This window comes from Camelus dromedarius, chromosome 11 (genome assembly GCF_036321535.1).
Source record: "Camelus dromedarius isolate mCamDro1 chromosome 11, mCamDro1.pat, whole genome shotgun sequence".
Classification (NCBI taxonomy): domain Eukaryota; kingdom Metazoa; phylum Chordata; class Mammalia; order Artiodactyla; family Camelidae; genus Camelus; species Camelus dromedarius.
Window position 1 is genome coordinate 2,830,651 of NC_087446.1, and position 21,259 is coordinate 2,851,909.

At 58.6% G+C, this 21,259-nt stretch overlaps 1 protein-coding gene and 1 non-coding gene across 2 annotated transcripts in view; one reads left to right on the forward strand and one right to left on the reverse strand.

Moving 5' to 3' along the window:
* Positions 1-13,538: 13,538 nt before the first annotated feature.
* TRNAT-AGU (transfer RNA threonine (anticodon AGU)) lies at positions 13,539-13,611 on the reverse strand. The gene has a single exon. It is a non-coding gene; the product is annotated as a tRNA-Thr (tRNA).
* Positions 13,612-14,874: 1,263 nt separating this feature from the next.
* The window catches only part of CELSR1 (cadherin EGF LAG seven-pass G-type receptor 1), a 133,735-nt gene continuing 127,350 nt past the window's right edge, over positions 14,875-21,259 (forward strand). The window contains exon 1 of the mRNA XM_031463458.2: positions 14,875-18,932. Coding sequence (XP_031319318.2) covers positions 15,332-18,932 — 3,601 coding nt within the window. The 5' untranslated portion in view covers positions 14,875-15,331. The remainder of the gene's footprint in view (positions 18,933-21,259) is intronic.

Consider the following 21,259-nt stretch of genomic DNA (forward strand, 5'->3'; position numbering starts at 1 on the left):
ACTCCCTGGTCTGGGGGCCCAGGGCCGCGCCCAACCGGCCTCTACCCAGCAGCTGTCCCTGCACGCAGAGGTTGAACCCATCAGCCAACATGCCCTGAACACACCCACAGGCCACGAACTCAGCCGCCCCTTTGCGCACGGGGCGCCCACGGGCAAAACCGCCATCAAGAGAAGGGAGGAAGGGCCTGCTCAGCTCTGCCTCTGTGGGGACAGAGCTTGCTTGCAGCTGCCAGAGAAGCTCACCGGGTGAACAGGTGAGCAGCCTTTGAGTCCCGAGGACCTGGGGCTCCGTTTGAAGGAAGAAAGAGCCAAAGCAAGAGGCAGGAGGGTTGCTTGGCCTCCCAGGTCTTCAGTGCCCTTGCTGCACGGTTGGATTGATGGCGTGCAGTGGTCCTCGGGCTAAGAGCACAGACTCTGGAGAGGGACCACCTGGGCCTGAGTCCTGGCTCTGCTGCATATAGGCTGTGTGACTCTGGACAAGTTACTGAGCCTCTCTGTGCCTGAGAAGATACCACCAAGGGTTATTATGAGGACTCAGTGAGTTTGTACGTATAAAAGCATTTAAAACATACGTGATCATGGCATATGGTTACTGCAATGTGACTGAACGCTCAAAATTTTACCCAACTATTCATTATTCATTCAGCAAACATTTACCCACCAGGTGTACTTGCCAGGTCCTGGCTAGCCCCTGGGTTGGCAGAGAAGAACCAGAGGAAAATACACCACATGCACAAGCAACTGCCTCCCACGATAGTCTGGGACTGGCAATCTGTGAGGGGCCCTGGGTTCAAAGGGACTGGAGAGGCAAGGTGGAGCACTTCCGCCTGGGGTGGTCAGGGAAGGCTCCTCGGAGGAGGGGGTATTTAAGCTGGGCGTAGAGGCATGGGCTGGCAGTGACCGGCACAAAGCACGTGCAGCCCGCTGATTGGCTGATTGAGCTGCAGAAGTCTGAACGTAGATGGGTGCTAAGTTGGCTGGGACCAAGGATCTGAAATGACTTCATTGTAGATCTGAGAGTGGACCCTTAAATCCATTTGGTTGGGTAACACCAACCAAATTGCATGTTGCATTCGACGGGCATTGTCCCCATGGGCTGTCCGAGGAACTGGCCACGCTGGAGGCTGGGGAGGGACAGATGTGGGCGGATTGCTCCTCTCACATCCTTCGGCCGAACCCTGAGGCTGGGAGTCCCGACACCAACATGACCCTTGAGGTAAGACCTCTGGGGGCCTGGCCTGCCCCCTGCTTCCATGCAGTGCTTCTGAGGCATTATCCCCTCTTCAGGCCTCCAGAACCTGCCAAGGCCCAAGGCTATCATAAGGCGCTGCTGAGAGCCAACCTGACAGCCCAGGGCTTGCCTGGGCAGCGATCGTGCCCAGGAGCCAGTGAGCTGCACTGACTCCCAGGAAGACAGCCAACGCCTGCGCCAGCCTGCCCAGGCACACCCATCTGCCCCCAGCTAACCATGACACAGCCGGCATGGCCTAGCCCGGCTGTTGGGCTGGGCCAGCGGGATCCATGGGGTCTCCAGTCCTGGGCTTCCCGCTGTGAATGGATGGAGCAAGGCGCTACACATGATAGGAAACTGAGGCAGACCAATCAAGGAGAAAAGGAAGCGTATTAATGTGTGTCCCCGCCAAGTTCAGGGTGTCCTTCAGGCACAGCTGGGTCCAGGGCTCAAAGGGTTCTGCCTCTTTTTGTTTTGGCTCCATCTCATGGGGGTCTCAGGCCAACATTTTCCTGGTCACCAATCCTGGCAGAGCCAGAGATTTCCTTTGCCCATTTTTTTTAACAGAAGTTTCAAAACGGAGCCTCTCTGGCTATGATTGACCTGGCCAGGGTCATACATCCACCCCTGAAGCATGAAGGACTGAAGTTAGCTCTACCTGGACCACGCGGCCTGAGAGTGGGAGGGGGGAAGGGGTGCAGTTAGCAGTCTAAGAGGAAATGGAGCTGGACAGGTGGCAGCAGCACGGCCGTCTGCCTCACTGCAGCTGGCTCCCCGCCCGGCTGCCCGGTGCTCCGGTGGGGACAGAGTCCGAGGCGTCTGTGCCCAGCATTGCCCTGCACGAGGCCAGCAGCCGAGCAGGGGTTACAGTGCACTGGCTTTGGGCGGATCTCAGGACCTCAGCGTGTGCTGTTGCCTCTGCCTAGAACGGCCCACTCCACCTCCACCACCTCCTCCAGCTAGTACCTCTTCATCCTGCAATGTTGGAATTCGAATTAGACACATGAAAGGGTCTCTCACTCTGTTCTGGCCTCCTGGGAAGTCTCTTCAGCTCTGTGTTCCAATTCACTGATTCTCTCTTCAGCTGTTTAATTCATGGAGTTGAAAGTTTCGACTCATATTTTCATTTGTAAAAGTGATACTTGGTTGTGTTTCAAATCTGCACAGTCTTTTTAAATAGACTCTTGTTCGTTAAAAAAAAATCTTATTCCACCTTTTATTGCTTCATCTATTTCAAACATGCAAATACTGAAGTTTGGGGGAGGGCACTTAAATCTTTGTTATTTCCGCTGACTCTCGCCTCATGATGACTTGTTTCCTCGTGTTTCATTGTTTTTTATGGAGAGCGAGTGTTTGATTCAGCCTCAGGCACCCTTAAGACCCAAATGGGGAAGCTTTCCTCTAGAAAGGGTTTTTATCCGCTTCTGCCAGTCACAAGGGCGTATTCCCAATCTGGGATTGTTGTCACCTAATTTCTTCCTTACGATTTCCTGCGTATGAGGAGGTCTTACCCCACGGGTCATGTTGGTGTCGGGACTCCCAGCCTCAGGGTTTGGCCGAGGGCTGTGGGAGGCCCCATCAGCCCACACCAGCTCTGCGTGAGAGCAGGCCTATGGTTGCAAATCCTCAAGGGGAATTATCATTGTTATTAAACATTTGCTACCAGGGCCCCTGAAACAGGAAATCAGATTTTACAGGGGGCGTCATTTGCTGGCAGGGAGATTTAGCGGGGACTGCTCTGTCACACGTGGAGTCACCCCCTCTGAGGATCTCAGCGGGATGTAGGAGTCTCAGGATCCCCCTCTCGCCTCACCACCCATCTCGCTGCCATGCCGCAGTCCTTGTCTGTCACACGCGCCCGGGGAAGAGGCTTATTATCCGCTACCTGGTTCCAGCCGCTTCTCTTGTCTGTTTCTCTCTTGTTTGGAAGTAGGGGGACGTTCCTCTGAGCTCAGCAGTGCAACATAGTCACGTCTGTAGACATCCATCCAGAACCCGACAAAGTGTGGCATTTAAAGTCTGATCACCGCGCTGCCGGGGTCAAGTCAACTCATCAGCGCGTTCCGGGTGTTGTAACCGCAGCTGCTGCTGTGGTGGCCACCTCGCCTCTGAGTGGGTATTAGAACGGGGTGCCCATTTTTGTGGCTAACCCCTGGGATGGGGTACCACACTCACGGGAGGAACTCCTGCTTCCAAGATCCAAAGCCCACAGCAGCACCGCCTTCCTGGGGGCCTTGCAGAAACTTTGGAGGACAGCCAGCAGAGACGCACAGGAGAAGGCGGGGTGGGGGTGCTGGTGCCTATGTGTTGGGGGGCCCCCGGGGGTGCCATGGGTGTTGGTGGTAGGAAGAGCCCTAGGGACGGGCAGCCTTCTCAGGTGGCAGCAGGCTTCCAAGGATGCGAGGGCCAGAACTGCCAGGTCTTCTTAAGGCTTAGGTCTGGCACTGTCACAGTGTCACTTCTGTGGGTTAATTCGGGAGTTGGGACCAATTCAGACTCAGCTGGGGACAGACTGTATCAGGATGGGAATACCAGGAGGCGTGGCACGTTGGAGGCCATCTTTGGAGACTGGCTACCCCACTGTGGACCCTGTGTCCAAGCTCAGGTCTCTGTCACACACCCAAGCCAGGTTCTGAGCCACTATGACCCTCCACCCCTTGCAGGGCCAGGGCCACATTTGGGGTCTCAATGGGAGTCACAGCGAGGCCCCGCTCTCTGAGAACTGCTCCTGTAGCCTAGCCCACTATGGGACGTTCATGTGGGCCTGGGACCCAGACGGGGCTGGGAGACGGGCGGGGCTGGCAGGGGCTCGTGCTGGTGGCAGGCGGGGCTCACGCCAGGGAGAAGGGAAGTCACAGGAGGAGGAGAAGGACAAAGAGGTTCCGAAGTTCTGGGCAAACAGGGGCCAGGCTGGGCCAGCAGGAAACCAGCTCCCCACCTGCCAACGCCAGTGGGAGCCAGACAGCTGAGCACTGGGGCCTCCAGGGCACGCTGGACTGGAGGCCGAGGAGGTAGTCACATGGCTGCACTGTCCCTTCCAACGCCCAGAAACTGAGAGGGAGCGGCAGAGACGGGGAGGGACCTGAGGGTCTGACGTCACAACCTGCCTCTGTCCTGCGCCCACTCTGCCCTGGGGAGGGGCTCCCGAGGACACCTGGAGGAATGAGGGCTCAGCAAAGAGTTTGCGCGTTCTCTGTGCCAAGACATTCAGAGGGAGGTTTTTCGGACCCCAAAGTGTGGGGTCCAGTCCCCTCTTATTTCCTAGAAGGACCCCGATTTGTTACCATGTCACCCTTCACGCAGAAATAGAGGTGTGACCGGGGTCCAGAAAAGTCAAAGTTCTGTCCCACGAGGCTTGGCTGGGCTGCTCCGAGCCCTTGAGGCCCCTCTGATGCACCCCTCCCCAACGTCAGGAACACACCCAGTCCTCCGGCAGCCCACCTTCTCCCTGCAGCCCACCTCTGCACACCTCAGGTGTCTGCTCACCCTCTAAGGAGACCCACATCCCTGGCAATCCACCTTCCACCCCAGTGTTATGATGGGCAGAACCTTCTGGAATGAACTCCTTCCTGCCCCAGGCCCTCCTTCCTGCCTCAGCTCCCTCCACCTTCAGACAGACCAGGGGAAAACGGCTGCCTGGCTCTGCGACACCCCTGCCACCAAGCCTGGCACCCAGCAGGCTCTCGGAAATCATTTGCAGAGCAGGAATCATCCTGAGACCCAGATGACTCAGCAGATGTCCCCAAGGGGGAGGCCTGGCTGGGACCCTCTGATGATGGGCTGGTCAGCCTGTCTGGACCCCCTTGGGTTCAGGGAGTTTCCCCCCAGCCCTGCTTTGGGGGCCCAGCCTGGGGGACTGCCACTCACCAATGCTCCCAAGACCTGGGGGGCTGCACTGGGGACAACCTAGGCATCTGCCCTCCTCCCTCGAGGGGCGGGGTGGGCAGGGCTGGGGGGGCATGTGTCCCCTTGGCTGTGGTCCCTGCGCTCTCTCCAAGCCCCATGGCCTGAAGGTGGGCAGTGAGCACCGGGCCCCCATTGCCTGCTGGGGGCTCTGTGGGTGGGAAGGAGCTGGGTTCCTGGGTTGGGGGAGCTGTCCCAAGGATGCCCCACCTCCTCCACAACAGGCTCCTCAGGCAGAGAGAAGCCTCATCTGCACGGAGGCTCTGAGTTCCAGGTGGACAATCGGCAAGAGAGCTTTACACACTCCACGTGGCCCTCAGGCCCCTTGGCTTTATCTCTGTCGCAGACCAGACACTCAGTTTCCCCCGCTACCAAAGGACAGGGTCATCTTCGCCTCGCTGGGGTAGGGGAGTGGGGGCTTCTGGCTGCTGTGGTTCCCCAGAGGACAGCTTCCCACCTTCTCATGAAAACCAGAAACTCAGCCTGGCCCTCGCAGAGCCCGCAGCGGGGGAGCAGGGGGTGGGGAATCTAGCCCGTGGGGCTATTTGCAAAACTCTTTTATGATAGGGTTGTGGGCTCCGGAGTGGCCCAAGGTGAAGGGGGCAGAGAGGGGCTTTGAGCCAGTTCCTGCTGTGTGACCCTCGGCAAGTCGCCCAGCCTCTCTGAGCCCCTTTCCCCACGGACGAGGCTTCCCGCCAGGCAGTACCATCACAGTAATAGAACCGAGGAGTGGCAAGTTCTCAATGAGGTGGGCAAAAGCCAGGTTAGATGCCATCGCACCCCCTTTACAGAGGTAGAAACAGAGATGGCATTCTTCCTGGGTGCACAGCTGGAGAGCAGCAGGATTGGAACTCTCCAGGCTGCTTCTGCCAGGTCCAGCTCTCTATCCATCAACTGCCACACTGGCCTCCTGAGGGGCTACCTTTCACAGTGGACCAATGAGTAAGGTGCTAGTCAAAGGAGTGACTCACAAATGATGGAATTTCTGTCTGTGAGAAAGATAAGGGAGCAGAGCTTTGAGGACTGGCTGCCCTGGGGCAGGTAGCCTGCTCCCTGACCCAAGGAAGCTCCTGGGTGGGGCTTTGGGATGACCCACCTCTCACATGCCCCAGGCTGGTGCCCCATGTGTCGTAGGCACGTGCCCTTTCAGGGTAGGGAGCAGCATCTGCACCTGGGCACCACCTCACCGGGGCATCGGGCTTGTCAGTCGATCTTGCTACTCTCACAACTGTCCCTGTTCTAAGCTGCATGCCTGACCCTGTCCGTCCACAGCTTAAAATTCCCACTGCCTGCAGTGAACAGCCAGACTCCTTAATCCAGTCCCTGCCCATCTCTGGCCTCCTCTCCAGTCCTTGCCCCACCCCAATCTCATCCCTCAGCAATACCCGCCCTCCAACATACACAATGGTCTATTTCTCTTCTGCTTTTGCAAGTTGGAAAAAGCCAGCCAAACCCATTTTTCTGGGTGCATGAGTGAATGAGCAAATTTTGTGGACAGAGAAGCAGGTGTGCCTTGAATCATGCAAAGCAACCAAATTAACCCATTTTGACAGAAGTTGAAACTTGCAGGGACCAAACACTCTGCCAACAGTCCCTCCTCGTCCTCCCGCCCCCCTGAAGCAGATGGCAGCGTGCCACTGATGGCATCTGGATCTGGAGCTTTTTGGCTTCGTGAGCACCCAGAAAAGAGGTGCCGGACACACCCCCGGCCTCCTGGAGGCCGCCCGCTGGCTCTAGCCTATTTTTAGTGTCCTCATCCATCTTCTTTCCTTTTGATCTGGGCAGGGTCGGCTCCCTCTGAGGAGCTGCAGATCTCAGCATGCTCGCCAGTTTCCCGCGGCACGTGACTCATCACCCGGCCCTGGTGGGGCGCCCTCCTCTGCCGGCAGGGCTGGGGGGCCCCGGGGCTCGCCTGCTGCCCGGGTAAGAGCCAGTGACCCCTGCTGTGTCCCTGCATGGCCCAGATGACTCGGAGAGCCCCTAGAACCTCAGGCTGGCTTCTCCCTTGAGCATCTCGACTGACTCCAGCAAGGAAGCAGCGTCAATGGAAAAAGGACTTCCTTAGCTTGTCTCTTCTTTATGGCAAGACTGGTGGCCCAGAGCCCTTTGCTGTTGGTGGCTCCTCAGGGCCAGAGCTACACAGGTCTCAGTCAGGTCCTTCATCCCCCAGTAGCCAGCTGTCAAAGTTCCCACGCTCCCTGGAATTTGGGGTTCCCTTCCAGGCCAGATGGCCTTCCACCCAGGCCCCGGGGGAAGCAGAGGGGTGGCTCCTTCCAGCGGGAGGGGGGGTCAGGCTCCGCCTGGTGGACGGGGGAGCCCTCTGCCCTATGGCCCGTCCTAGCATTTCGGAGTGGCTGCTCCCTACCGCCTCTGGGTGACCTGAGCCAGGAGGCCTGTACTCTGTTTCTGACGCATCACGCAGAGGATGGCTGGACTCTGGTGCTGAGTGCTGCTAGGGCACCGGGGCCAGCGGGCATTCCAGCACAGGGATGGCAAAAACAGCGGCGGTCTCTCAGCCACTGCTCCCCCGGGTCATGGCCTTCATGGGTGTCACCCCCCGCCCTGCCACACGCTTTTGTCTCCGAGGCCCCGGGAAGGGGACCACGCAGACGAGGGGGAGAGGGACAGGGCTGCCTCCAGGCTTTGTGACCCTGGGGCAGAGAGCTTCCTTTGTTCTTGTTTTTGTTTTGTTTTGTTTTATTTAATGGAGGTACCGAGGATTGAACCCAGGACCTCGTGCGTGCTAAGCATGTGCTCTACCACTGAGCTCTGCCCTCCCTGCCTTTATTATTTTTTAGAGGGTATATAATTACGACCCAGGAGCTGTCTTTACCTTACCTGGGTCTCCCCCGTTCTGGCAGTGTCACGAAGGGAATCATCTTGCCCACCGTCTCCCCAACACTCAGGGAAAGTTTTGCGAGTTGAGTAACAGAAAAACACAAGGAGGGGTATCTCCCGGCCCCACCTTCCCTCCAAAAGGGACACGGGGAGGTGGGAGCTTCCAGAGGGAGACACAGGGCTTCTCCCAGCTGCACCTCCCCGCGGCCCCTGAGCGGTGCTGCACACAGTGGTTCTCACCAGACACTTCCCCACCCGAGCGTGCGGGCTGAGGCACCGGGGCCCTTCAGTGGAGACGGAGGGTGTCAGAGAAGAAGGCATGGAGGTGGGGAGGGAGGGAGGGGGCCTGGATTACTGATCGCCGTGTCTCTGGGCCCAGCTTTTGGGGGAAACCTGGCGTCTCTGTTGCTTTCACCTCCCACTTCCAGTCCACGGGCAAGTCTTGCTGACTCCCCTCCAAACCCCGGCTCAGATCCGACCACATCTCCCTCCTCCACGTTCCCCATTGGTCTGGCTCAGGGTGCCTGTGCCATGGCCTCCCAAACCCTTTCCATCCACCTCCAACCAGCCAGAGTGACGGTTTGAAAGTGTGCATCACCTCCCTGCTCTCAGCTGCCTGATGCCTTCCCATCAGATGCACAAGTAAAACCATAGCCCTGGCCGTGGCCCACGTGACTCCTGCCACTCTCTTCCTCCATGCACACCAGCCTCAAATGTCCCAGTACACACACTCCTGCCTCAGGGCCTTTGCTGACTTTCCTGCCTTGAATGTGCTTTCCCCAGATGTTCCCAAGGCCTGGGCCCCTTCGGCCTCTGCCCCTTTGTCACCTGGCCAGGAGGCCTTTCCAGATCACCTCCCCCAAATAGCCCACCCACCACTCGCTCCATTGTTCCACTGTATTTCCTTCACCTGAAGAAGAATGTTTCCTTATGTTGACTGTCTGAATTCTCCCACGAGAATAATCTCTCCATGAGGTCAGGGCATTGCCTGTTGCGTTCAGCATGATGTTGAGGGGATATTTAATGAAGAATGCATGAAGGGAAGTGGGAAGCCGGGGCAGGGTACCAGGCAGCTGACAGATCCTCCACCGGTGGCTGCTGGGGGCAGGAGGCCCTGGATGGCAATGGGGGAGAGAGCAGAAAAACAGAGGCCACTAGCTTCCCAGCCTCACCCTAGTCCTTCAGTGCCCTCCCTGTACCTAGCAGAAATTGAGGAAAGTCCCCAAAGAAAGTCCCCTGCAAGCCACTGATGATAGCATGGTTGTAGTCATATTGTCAAAACAATGTGAACAATAAGAACAATTTCAAAAAAGATTTTGTGTGCATTCTTGCAGAGAGAAGTGCCTTGCTTTTTTTTTCCCTCCACTTGGAAGGAGGTTATTCAAAATAGTTAACAAGTAGAAACAACCCAAATATCCATCAGGCGATGAATGGATAAACAAAGCGTGGCCCAGTCACACAATGGAATATTACTCAGCCAAAAACAGGGACAAAGCAATGACCCAAGCTACAACTTAGGGGATCTTTGGAAACATTGTGTTTCTGGGAAGGAGCCAGATACAAAAGGCCACATATTGTGTGATTCCACTGATATGAAATGTCTGGAAGAGGCAAAACCATAGGGACAGAAAGTGGATTTGCGTTTGCTAGGGGACGGGGCCAAGGAGAGAATTGGGAGTGACCGCAAACGGGTTTGGGGCTTCTCTCCAGGGCGATGGAAATGTTTTGGAATTAAACAGTGGTGATGGTGGCACAACTTTGTGAATACACTAAAAAGCACAGAGTTGTGTATTATATTTATTTTTTAGCTTTAATTTTTTTCATTTTTCAGTTTTATTAGGTAAAACTGATGCAATTTGACTGCACATAGACAATATATTGCATTTAAATACATACACACAATACACTGCACCTATTTTTAAAATTTACTTACCTGTACTGTTCACTGTTTCTAAGGGCAGTTTAGAGCTTTAGCTTTTTAAACTTACATAGTTATCAGAGGAATAAAGCCAACCACAAAATAAGTATCAACAGAACGCGGTAATCCAGTCATGAAGGACAGTCAGATGTGTTCACACATATTTAAGAAATCGATCATCTAAGCTACAAGTAACAAGAAGTTCATTTGTGTCCTTTTTTTTTAGATCTCACATATAACTGATATCTCATATGGCATTTTTCTTTCTCTTTCTGGCTTACTGAATTGTACATTTAAAAAAAGATGAATCTGTAAAATACATTTCAAAAAAAAAGGAAGAGAAGTATGTGGAGTAGAAAAATCATCAAAATAAGGCAACAGTGCTTCGCTGCATTGGCTTCGTGATGCTGTTTACGTGTGTGGGGGCGAGGAGGGGGCAGGGAGGACAACAACAACGATGGCAATAGTAGTAATGACAGAACATGGACGTCTCCCGCCGTGGACTCTGGCGAAGTGCTGGACCTTCCAGTGGTGTCTTTGTCCCCTTCCCCATCGTGCACGAAACAGTCTCCTGCGTGGCCCCGTTCCTGACATTTGAGGCGTCCCTGTTTTGGGGAGCCCCGTTTGGACCAGCTGTCTCCCCCAGATGCAGCCCCTGGGCCCTCCGGGTGCTCAGGTACTGGATTTGGAGCTTCCCCGTCTGCCAGCTCCGGTCATTCTCGGGGGTTGGTGACCAGGCCGGGGTGAGGAGACCCAGTTTGAGTCCCGCAGGAGCCCAGCCCCGTGCTGTGAGCGCTGAGCCGCGGTCTGCCCAGCGTCCTGCAGAGCTGGGCCCCTCGGCCTGCAGCGCCGGGAGCCCCGGGCAGCCCGGCCCGCTCGGGGCCAGCAGGCGCCGCCCGCTCCCGGGGCTGCGCGCCCCGCCCGGAGCTCTCGCGGTCTCTGCCGCCGGCTCACAGCCCGGGCTTGGCGGGCACGTCTCGGGTCGGGCAGAGACTCTGCTTGGCCACTAGGGGTCAGTGCAGCCTGAGGCGGGCGTGGGCGGGCCTCTCCGGAACCAGCCCGGTGTGGGGAGGCCAGGCACCTTATCCCCCGCCCTGCCCCCAGGCTCCCCAGAAATGCGGTGGCAACGCGAGACACCAGACCTGTATCCATCACCCCATGCTCACAGCACCGAGCTGTGTCAGTCTGGAGGCTGGGACTCCAAGCCCTGCCCATGCCAGCTTCCAGAGCCTTCCAGAACTTTCCAGGGCTGAGGCCTGTCAGGGATGGGGCCAGAACAGGTGGGTCAGGTGTGACCTCTCTCAGGCAACACCTATCGAAGCTGGCTTCCCTGGAAGGAACGTCACCCAGGGGCCCCTGAGGCCACACAGCCCAGCCTGGGGGCCTGGGAGTTCGGAAGAAGTCCTAGCACTGGTATTGGGAAGGTTCTGCAACTTCCAAGCAGAAAGCAATTTTCCTTTTTGTCATTATATTATCTGGGTCTTTCAGGGACGCCCTGGTACATAAAATGGGCTCCGTTAGGATCTAAATTTCCTCCGCCCCCTTGCTTCTATTAACACTCCGACCAAGTCAAGGTCCTGGTTCTGCTCCGTGTTTTAACTTTCATGATTTTCCACAAGTCAGACCAAAGGGGAGGGGCGCCAGGGAGAGAAGGGGGCGTGATGAATTTCATCCCCAAGAGGGTTTTCCCTCTGAATTCCAAAAAAAGGGCAACAAGGGGCCCAGGCCCGGACTTGCTTTCCCGCTTTCACCAATGGGGTGTTTCTTGGAGCTCCTCGCTGTTTAAAGATTGGCCCAGGAATTTACTGTGTAAGGAACAGATTCCAGAATTCATGTGGGCTCTGATTTGAGCCCCTGGCAAAAAGTGTTTTGAGCTGCTTTTTAGAACATGTACAACACTACAAACCCACAACTCCTACCTTTAAAAAATTCTATTTTTATTTTTTAAAAGCATTTGCTTCACGTGAAACACCTCAGGGGTGCACGCAAAATAGAAACATCAATCACAATTCACTGAGCCCGAGGAGGGTGGCAGCGACTCCCAGCGCACAGACAGCATTAGACGTGCAGCCTCTTCCTGCCAGTGGCTCTCAGGGAGACCGAGGCGACAGCGCTGCTTTAAGCCACCCCCAAGGGAGCAGGGCAGGTGAACAGAACACAGCCCCTTCAGTGGCGTTGGACAGGCCACCACAATGCCACACCCTTCCTGCAGCCCCAGGCACCCGCCTTCCCCTCCTGGGCTGGGTTCCCTTTCTGTGAACACTCTGGGCGGACCTGATCAGTGGCCAAGCACAGACCTCCTGGGAAATCAGATGAGAGCTCCAGCCCTGCCTCTCCATAACCAAGGACAGTGCATGAACCATTTAACTAGCAATTTCGACCATTCACTGGAGACACTGGAATAAGCCCTGTGATCTTGCGATCCTTGACAGTGACTTGGGGACAGTCAAGGTTACCTGTAGTAGGTCTGCGTCTGAGCCAGGCCTGGGCCGTCCTCTACGCAGATCTCACTATTCCTCCAACAATCCAGGAATCTAGAATCTTGTTATCTCCAGTCAGATGAGGAGTTAGACCCTGGAGAAGCTCATGTAGCCAGGTAGTGGCAGAATTGGAACTTGACTCCTCTAAGACGCAGCCGTTTCAGATTCGTGATTTCTGTTCCTCGGAAACAACTGGATCTCCCTGCGGTCACATCACAAGCTGCAGCCTGTTTTTAATTCCTTCCTCCCAACCCACTCTTTAAAATCGTGGACCGCAGCATAGAGAAAAGTACATAAAGCATGTGCGTACTGCTCAGTGTAAGACTGGAAGGCAACACTCCGCTAACCTGCAGGTCTAGAGCGGGTATCCCCCTCTCCCCAGCCTCCTCCTGACCACATTCACATCATCTCCTTGCTTTTCTTAATCTTCCCTCTGCCGGTGTGCTTTCTAAACAGCGTGGTGGGGCGGCCTGCTCCCGACCTGCGTGTGGATGGAACCATCAGGTGTGTCTGAGCCTTTTGCTGGACGCCCGGTTAGCGAGGCCCGTCCCTGGGCCCCCTCCCGGTCTCTGGGACCAGGACGCGGTTTACCTTGCGGCGGGCAGGCATCTTATTCCAGGAAAGCTTGGCACACCCAGACTCACTCGCTGCGTTTGAATTTTCAAAAACCGAGTGCAGTGCGATGGAACCCTTTGTTGATTTAAGCCCAACCCACCCTATTTAAAGTCTTCTTGCGAAACAAGCACCCCAGAGGTTCTCCAGTGTGGGTCCCCTTCACTCTGGCTGGGAGCTTTCCACTGGGAGGCTGGGAGGGGGAGGGTCCTCCCTGCCCTCTGACCCTCCCCAGAAAAACGAAGGGCAGTCAGGGGAGGGCCTGGACGGTCACGGTGAAGGGATGGACTCTTCTCCCTCCTCCCCTCTCTCCACACACATTTCCCTACAGGGCTTGCCAGCGGAAACTCCCAGGTTAAAAGGTTCCGAAGCAAATCTATCTTTTCCGTCAATAACAACAACTTCAAGTCTTTGCTAATGGGGAGAGAATGCTCATATTTGGCTTCAGCCCGAAGACATTGTTTAAGTAATATTGGCTGAGTTTACTTCCACCTTTCTTTTTGTTGTTTTTTTCCTTGGGGGGGGAGATTAGGTTTACTTATTTATTTCTTTTTAACGGAGGCACTGGGGATTGAACCCAGGACCTCGTGCATACTAAGCACGTGCTCTACCACTGAGCTATACCCTCCCCTCAAGTTGTTCATTTCTTGTGACCCAGCTCCACACCTATTTGCGCTCAGCTCAGAAATGCAGCCGCCGTCTCCCTTGTCAGAAAAACCCGCTCTAGCAAAGTGCGCAACAGTTCCCACCTCTATCGCTGCTGGGACTAGGAGGGGCCTTGTCGGAAGGAGGGACTCTGCTCCGCCCCCAACTGTCCCCGACCCGCGGGAGGCCGAGGAGCTGGAGTGGGTTCTGGCACCCAGAGCTCTACGGAGAACAAGTGCATCTCCTCACCCCGTGGTGGCAGAGTCCTAAAGCCCCGCCGGAGGACGAGTGTCTTGCTGTAGTAACAGCCCCCACCATACACAAAGGCTGTGCCCCGCAGGACGTGGGGCAGGTGTTGCTTAGTTAAGCGCCACCCCGATCTGTTCCCTGCAGGAGATCGGGTGGGGGACGGAGAAGGGGTGCTGTCGTACAGTTCTAAGACCCCACCCCCACCCCGCACTCAGGTGGTTCCCCGCCCCACGCCGCCTGCAGGGCCAATGCTCCCCGCCGCCGCGCTTCGGCAGAAGCTAGCGGGGAGGCCCCGGGCCGGGACGGCGCGTCCACGAACTGAGCGCTCGGGAGGGCGGCACACGCGGGAGACGAGCTCGTTTCCGCCGTCCCCGATTCAAGTTCCAAGTGTCAACCGGCCTGTTTTTCTTTTCGTTTAAAAGTTCGTTTTAAACCAAGTGGGACCCGAATCTGGTTAGTTGCCTATAGGGTTTCAAAGTCCAGGGAAGTTTTGTCGGATAAAGCACCTCAGCCTCCGGCATTTTTGCTGTAAATGTGTAATCGCCCCCAGCAGCAGCCGAGGGGAGACCCGGTCCCCTTCCCGGCACCTCCGCACCCCTCCCTCTCCTCCTGGCTCTAACTAGAGCGGAGGCCGGGGAGGCGGTCTCTGCGAATCAGTGTTGGCCGGGGTGGGGTGAGGTGGGGGGCTTTGGCTGCGCTCAGCACCAGACGAGTGGAGCCACCGCCCCACTGGTAGTAGCCGCACCGAGCCCCCCCAGCCGGCCTTCGCCCAGCCCGGCTCCCTGGGCTCCGCCCCCAAGGGAGGCCTGGTGGGGAGGCCTCAGGGGAGTGGGCCCAGCCCCGGGCCCCCGCCACGGCTGCGCCCCCGCGTCTCCATAGCGATCCTCCCGGCGCGCACCTCCAGGCCAGCTCCCCCCGGGGCTGAACAATACGCAGCGGGGCCGGGGGCGGGGCCGGGCTGGGCCGGGGGCGGGGAGAGCGCGGGCGCTGGGGGCGCGGGCAGAGCGCACCGCCCAGGCTGCAGCCGGCCGCCGGGGTCTGAGCGGCGCGGAGCGGCCCAACCCGCTCCGGGAGCGCAGCCCTCGTCCCGCTCCAGGCCCGTCCCGCTTCCCACGCCGCCCGGCCGATCCCGCGCGGGAGCCACCTGGAGCCACCGAAAGCCGCCACCGCCGCAGGTTGATGCGCAGCGCCCTCTCGGGACGCGCGGAGGAGCCATCTTGAAACCTACTTCGAAAACTTTCGCAAAGTGCTCTCGAAGTGGAAGCTGCAGGGGAGACCGGGAGCCCGGTCCCCGGTGTCCCCGCCAGGGCCCCCGGGGAGGCGGGGCGCGAGCCTTCCGGAGGGCCCGGCACCGGGCGCGCGGGAGCCGCCCCCCGGCAACGCCGGGTGGATGCGGAGCCGCGCCGGGTGCATGGATTGTGCTCGGGCGCCCGGCTCGGGCTCGGGCTCCGGGCCATGGCGCCGCCGCCGCCGCCGCCCGTGCTGCCCGCGCTGCTACTCCTGGCTGCGGCCGCCGCCCTACCGGTACTGGGGCTTCGAGCTGCCGCCTGGGAGCTACGCGTGCCCGGTGGGGCCCGCGCCTTTGCCCTCGGGCCCGGATGGACCTATGCGCTGGACGCGGCGCGCACGCCCCGGGCGCTGCGGGAACTGCTGGACGTGAGCCGCGACGGGCGGCTGGCGGGGCGGCGGCGCGGGCCCGGCGCGGGGCCCCGGGGCTGTGCGCGCCTGGCGGGGCGTCCGCTGCCGCTGCATGTCCGCTTGGTGGCCCGTGGCTCCCAAACCGCTCTGAGCCTCCGCCTGCGGGCACGCGCGCACGGTCCCGGTTGCGGCGCCCGACCTCCGCGCGGGCGGGCTCTCGGCGCGGAGTTGCGTGCGCGGGCTGTGCTCACGGTGCCCGGCCCCGGCGCGTTGCTCTGCTTCCCGACCCCCGGAGGCGGCGGCGGGGACACGCTGCACTCGGCGCTCGCGGCCCTGACCACGTTCCCCGCCTGCAGCTGCCCGCCGCGCCTCCCGTCCCGTTGCCCACGCCGCCCTGTCTGCCTGCCGCCTGGTGGCTCGGCCCGCCTCCGCCTGCTATGTGCCCTGCGGCGCGCGACCGGCACCATCTGGGTGGAGCTGGAGCTGGAGGCGTCCTCGGGGACACCCTCGCCATCGCTGTCGCCGTCGTCGCCAAGTCTGCCTGGGGCCAGGGCAGGGGCGGCGCGGCGGGCCCGGCGGGGCGCTGGCGGCAGCACTAGCCCGCAGTTCCAGCTGCCCAGCTACCAGGTGTCGGTGCCCGAGAACCAGCCGGCGGGCACGGAGGTCATCGAGCTGCGCGCGCACGACCCTGACGAGGGGGAGGCGGGGCGCCTTAGCTACCAGATGGAGGCGCTGTTCGACGAGCGCTCCAATGGCTATTTTCTCATCGACTCTGACACGGGGTTGGTGAGCACCGCCCGTGCACTGGACCGCGAGACCAAGGACACGCATGTTCTCAAGGTGAGCGCTGTGGACCACGGCTCGCCGCGGCGCTCGGCCGCCACCTACCTCACCGTCACAGTCAGCGACACCAACGACCACGGTCCTGTCTTCGAGCAGTCTGAGTACCGCGAGCGCGTGCGCGAGAACCTCGAAGTGGGCTACGAGGTGCTGACCATTCGCGCCACCGACGGCGACGCGCCCTCCAATGCCAATATGCGCTACCGCCTGCTGGAGGGTGCGGGCGGCGTTTTCGAGATTGATGAGCGCACAGGCGTGGTGCGCACCCGGGCGGTGGTGGACCGGGAAGAAGAGGCCGCCTACCAGCTGCTGGTGGAGGCCAACGACCAGGGCCGCAACCCAGGCCCTCTCAGTGCCACCGCCACCGTGCACATCGTGGTGGAGGACGAGAACGACAACTACCCCCAGTTCAGCGAGAAGCGCTACGTGGTCCAGGTGCCCGAGGATGTGGCGGTCAACACGCCAGTGCTGCGAGTGCAGGCCACGGATCGGGACCAGGGCCAGAACGCAGCCATACACTATAGTATCATCAGCGGGAACCTGAAGGGGCAGTTCTACCTGCATTCGCTGAGCGGCAGCCTGGACGTGATCAACCCGCTGGACTTTGAGGCCATCCGGGAGTACACGCTGCGCATCAAGGCCCAGGATGGGGGCCGGCCTCCGCTCATCAATTCCTCGGGGCTGGTCTCGGTGCAGGTGCTGGACGTGAACGACAACGCCCCCATATTCGTGAGCAGCCCCTTTCAGGCAGCCGTGCTGGAGAACGTGCCTCTGGGTTACTCGGTGCTGCACATTCAGGCGGTGGACGCAGACGCAGGTGAGAACGCGCGTCTGCGCTACCGCCTGGTGGACACTGGCTCAGCCTCCGTGGGAAGTGGCAGTGCAGGGTCCCAAGACCCCGGCCCGGCTGCGGACTTCCCTTTCCAGATCCACAACAGCTCGGGCTGGATCACCGTGTGCGCGGAGTTGGACCGCGAGGAGGTGGAGCAGTACAGCTTCGGGGTGGAGGCGGTGGACCACGGCTCTCCGCCCATGAGCTCCTCGGCCAGCGTGTCCATCACGGTGCTGGACGTGAATGACAACGACCCCATGTTCACGCAGCCCGTATACGAGCTGCGTCTGAACGAGGACGCAGCTGTGGGGAGCAGCGTGCTGACCCTGCGGGCCCTCGACCGAGATGCTAACAGTGTGATCACCTACCAACTCACTGGCGGCAACACCCGGAACCGCTTCGCCCTCAGCAGCCAGAGCGGCGGCGGCCTCATCACCCTGGCGCTGCCGCTGGACTACAAGCAGGAGCGGCAGTACGTGCTGGCGGTAACCGCATCGGACGGCATGCGCTCGCACACCGCGCAAGTCTTCATCAACGTCACTGACGCCAACACCCACCGGCCGGTCTTCCAGAGCTCCCACTATACGGTGAGCGTCAGCGAGGACCGGCCGGTGGGCACCTCCATCGCCACCATCAGTGCCACCGACGAGGACACGGGGGAGAACGCACGCATCACCTATGTGCTGGAGGACCCTGTGCCACAGTTCCGCATCGACCTGGACTCTGGCACCATCTACACCATGACAGAGCTGGACTATGAGGACCAGGCCGCCTACACGCTGGCCATCACCGCTCGGGACAATGGCATCCCTCAGAAATCTGACACCACCTCCCTGGAGATCCTCATCCTGGACGCCAACGACAATGCACCCCGGTTCCTGCGGGATTTCTACCAGGGCTCCGTCTTTGAGGATGCTCCCCCATCAACCAGCGTCCTCCAGGTCTCGGCCACGGATCGGGACTCGGGCCCCAATGGCCGCCTACTGTACACCTTCCAGGGTGGGGACGATGGCGATGGGGACTTCTACATTGAGCCCACGTCCGGCGTGATCCGCACCCAGCGCCGGCTGGACCGAGAGAACGTGGCCGTGTACAACCTTCGGGCCCTGGCTGTGGACCGGGGTAGCCCGGTGACCCTCAGTGCCTCGGTGGAAATCCAGGTGACCGTCTTGGACATCAATGACAACCCTCCAGTGTTTGAGAGGGACGAGCTGGAGCTGTTTGTGGAGGAGAACAGCCCGGTGGGGTCTGTGGTGGCCAAGATTCGAGCCAGCGATCCCGACGAAGGCCCCAACGCCCAGATCATGTATCAGATTGTGGAAGGCAATGCGCCTGAGGTCTTCCAGCTGGACTTGCTGAGTGGGGACCTGCGTGCCCTGGTCGAGCTGGACTTTGAGGTCCGGCAGGAGTACGTGCTGGTGGTGCAGGCCACGTCGGCCCCGCTGGTGAGCCGGGCCACAGTGCGCGTCCGCCTCCTGGACCAGAACGACAACCCGCCCGTGCTGCCGGACTTCCAGATCCTCTTCAACAACTATGTCACCAATAAGTCCAACAGCTTCCCCACCGGCGTCATCGGCCGCATCCCGGCCCATGATCCTGATCTCTCCGACAGCCTCAACTACACCTTCCTGCAGGGCAACGAGCTCCAGCTGCTGCTGCTGGACCCCGCCACGGGCGAGCTGCAGCTCAGCCGTGACCTGGACAACAACCGGCCGCTGGAGGCGCTGATGGAGGTGTCTGTTTCGGGTGAGTGGCCGTGGGGGCTCCCGCTGGGCCACCTGGAGAGCTGCAGGGACCTGCCAGGAGCCTGCCTGGCGTGCTGGGGCACATCTGTGCAGGGCCCGGGCAGCTCTTCGGGGACTTGTGGCCTCCGGTTGGATGGTTGGGTACCGCTAGCTGGAGACGTGCTCCCCACCTGAGCCAAGGGAGTAGGAGGGGCGAGGCACTGCTGACCTCAGCATCTGTGCTGGGAGCAGGCCCGGGTTTCTTCAAGTTCAAGACCAGGGCCTCCTGGGCTTTCCGGAGGGCCGTAGCTGGTTTTGCTATTAACACCTGGTCTCCGGGCTTATCTGAGTTGTCTGGTTTGCTTGGTGGTGCTCTGTAGTCAGCCACACGCCTGTCTGGAAAGATCAAAGGTCACTGTCCGCTCCATGTGCCAATTAGTTCCCGGGTGGGACCGCTGGAAATTGCTGGATAGGTCCCTGAGTCACCCTGTAATACGGCTGGAGTTTTTCTCTTTGTGTCTCTTCTCTGTCTCCTCCAGATAATAACAGTCAGGCTTACGCGTGCTCGCCCGGGTGGGAGCTCTTTGAAAGCGTAGCCTCGTTTGATCTTGGTTTTTGCTCCTGGACCTGGGCTTGTAATTTGGCGTTACTTAGAGGCCTGCCCAGTTGGTGGTGGAGCCAGTGTGGGAACCCTGCTTGCGGGCTCCGGGGCTGGAGATGAGCCGGAGAGGGAGGGCGTCTCAGTTCAGCCAGCCAAACGCAGGCCGTCAAGAGTTGGTCCATTCTGCTGACCCTCCTGTGCCAGGCGGGGCTGTGGGGCCAGAGACGGAGACAGACAGAAGGGTGGAAATTAGAAGACACAGAAGAGAGAAAAGGATTTGATGGGGATGAGGGGTTTGGGGAGCAGTAAAGAGACCCCTGAGGGCTCCTGCAGGCAGGTGACCTTAACCAGGGGACCAAACTGTCACCAAGAAAGGCTCGGAGCTGTGGGCTGAGTTCATATTTCAGATGAGCTGTTTAAATTATTATAACACAAGACATCCATGGAAGCCGTGGAAGAATCAAAAAGCTACTCTGATTTATTTTACTTCCACATTTGGCTGTAATTCTTGACATACAAGGAATGGCTGGCAAACAGGTTCCAGTTGCTTACTTATAAAATCTGGAATTACAGGTCCAGCTCTGAAGTGATGTAATCCTGCCACATTGATTTTGGCGGCAGAACCTACCTGTAGGTGACTGTTGTGGGTTTTGTGAAGTTGAGAATATGCGTGGAGAGTACGGAACTGCCCTTAAGGAGGAGTGTTAACCGGGGTTATGGGTATGCTGAGCGATGACAGGTTAAAAAAAAGACTCACAAATTCCCATTTGCGTTTTCTGTTTTTTTCCCTGTCCTGTGTTATCTGTGAGATGAAGCGTAGTGACATGTTTAGCCATTATACACACGGCTTGGCCGCGTCTTCGGGTTTCGACTCTGCAAGGGATGTGTGTGGTGCTCGTGGGAACGGGTGCAGGTTGGGGGCAGGGATGCTTCGTGTGTCTGAAGCATCAGGAATGTGGGCTGCCCGCCCCCCCCCCCCCCCGCCCCCCCGCTGGATGAAGGATTTAGGATGGTTGTTATTCAAAAGAGGTTAGTTACCGAGGGCTGTCTTGCCTACCTGGTGGCCGGGCCCACAGTTGAAGGTGGGTTGGGGGCGCCGCGCTATGTAATTGTCTCAGTGAGCTGGCTCTGGGCTCTGAATCCTGTGTGACACACGCTCGTGTAAATCAGGCACTGGGCCTCTTGGGTCCACCGTCCCAGATGATGACGATACCCTTTTACTGGGTTCTGACTGGACAGCAGTTTTGTAAACTCTTTGACCTACACTGTCACTTACTCCTCTGGTACCTGGGAGGTGAAGCTGCCCACTGTACAGATGAACAGACTGAGGCTCAGGAGTGTTAAGTCACTTCCTCAGGGTCACACAGCCCGAGCAGGAGCGCCAGGCATCCAGCCGTGATCCAAGCAAAACAAAACAGCCAACCCTTCACACTCCCCTCTCTTATCTGAGAGAAAAGTTTTGAGGAATTAGTGCCTGAGCTGGATTGCTCCGGCGCTGACTCCTTGCTGCGGTGTGAGGTAGGCACCTTGGGCCCCTTCGCCACCCTCAGACCATTTGGCAACTGTTTAATGCTTCAAAGGGAAGAATTACTGTAAACTATAAAATCTGTAATTCCCAACAGCAAGGCTGTGTGCAGAAACAGAATGACACAAAAAGCTCAACCTTTGAATTAACCAGAGTGGGAGTCTTAGGTTTTTTAAAAGTAACAGTGGGGAAGGCTGTGGTTTCAAACTCATGTGCTGTTTTC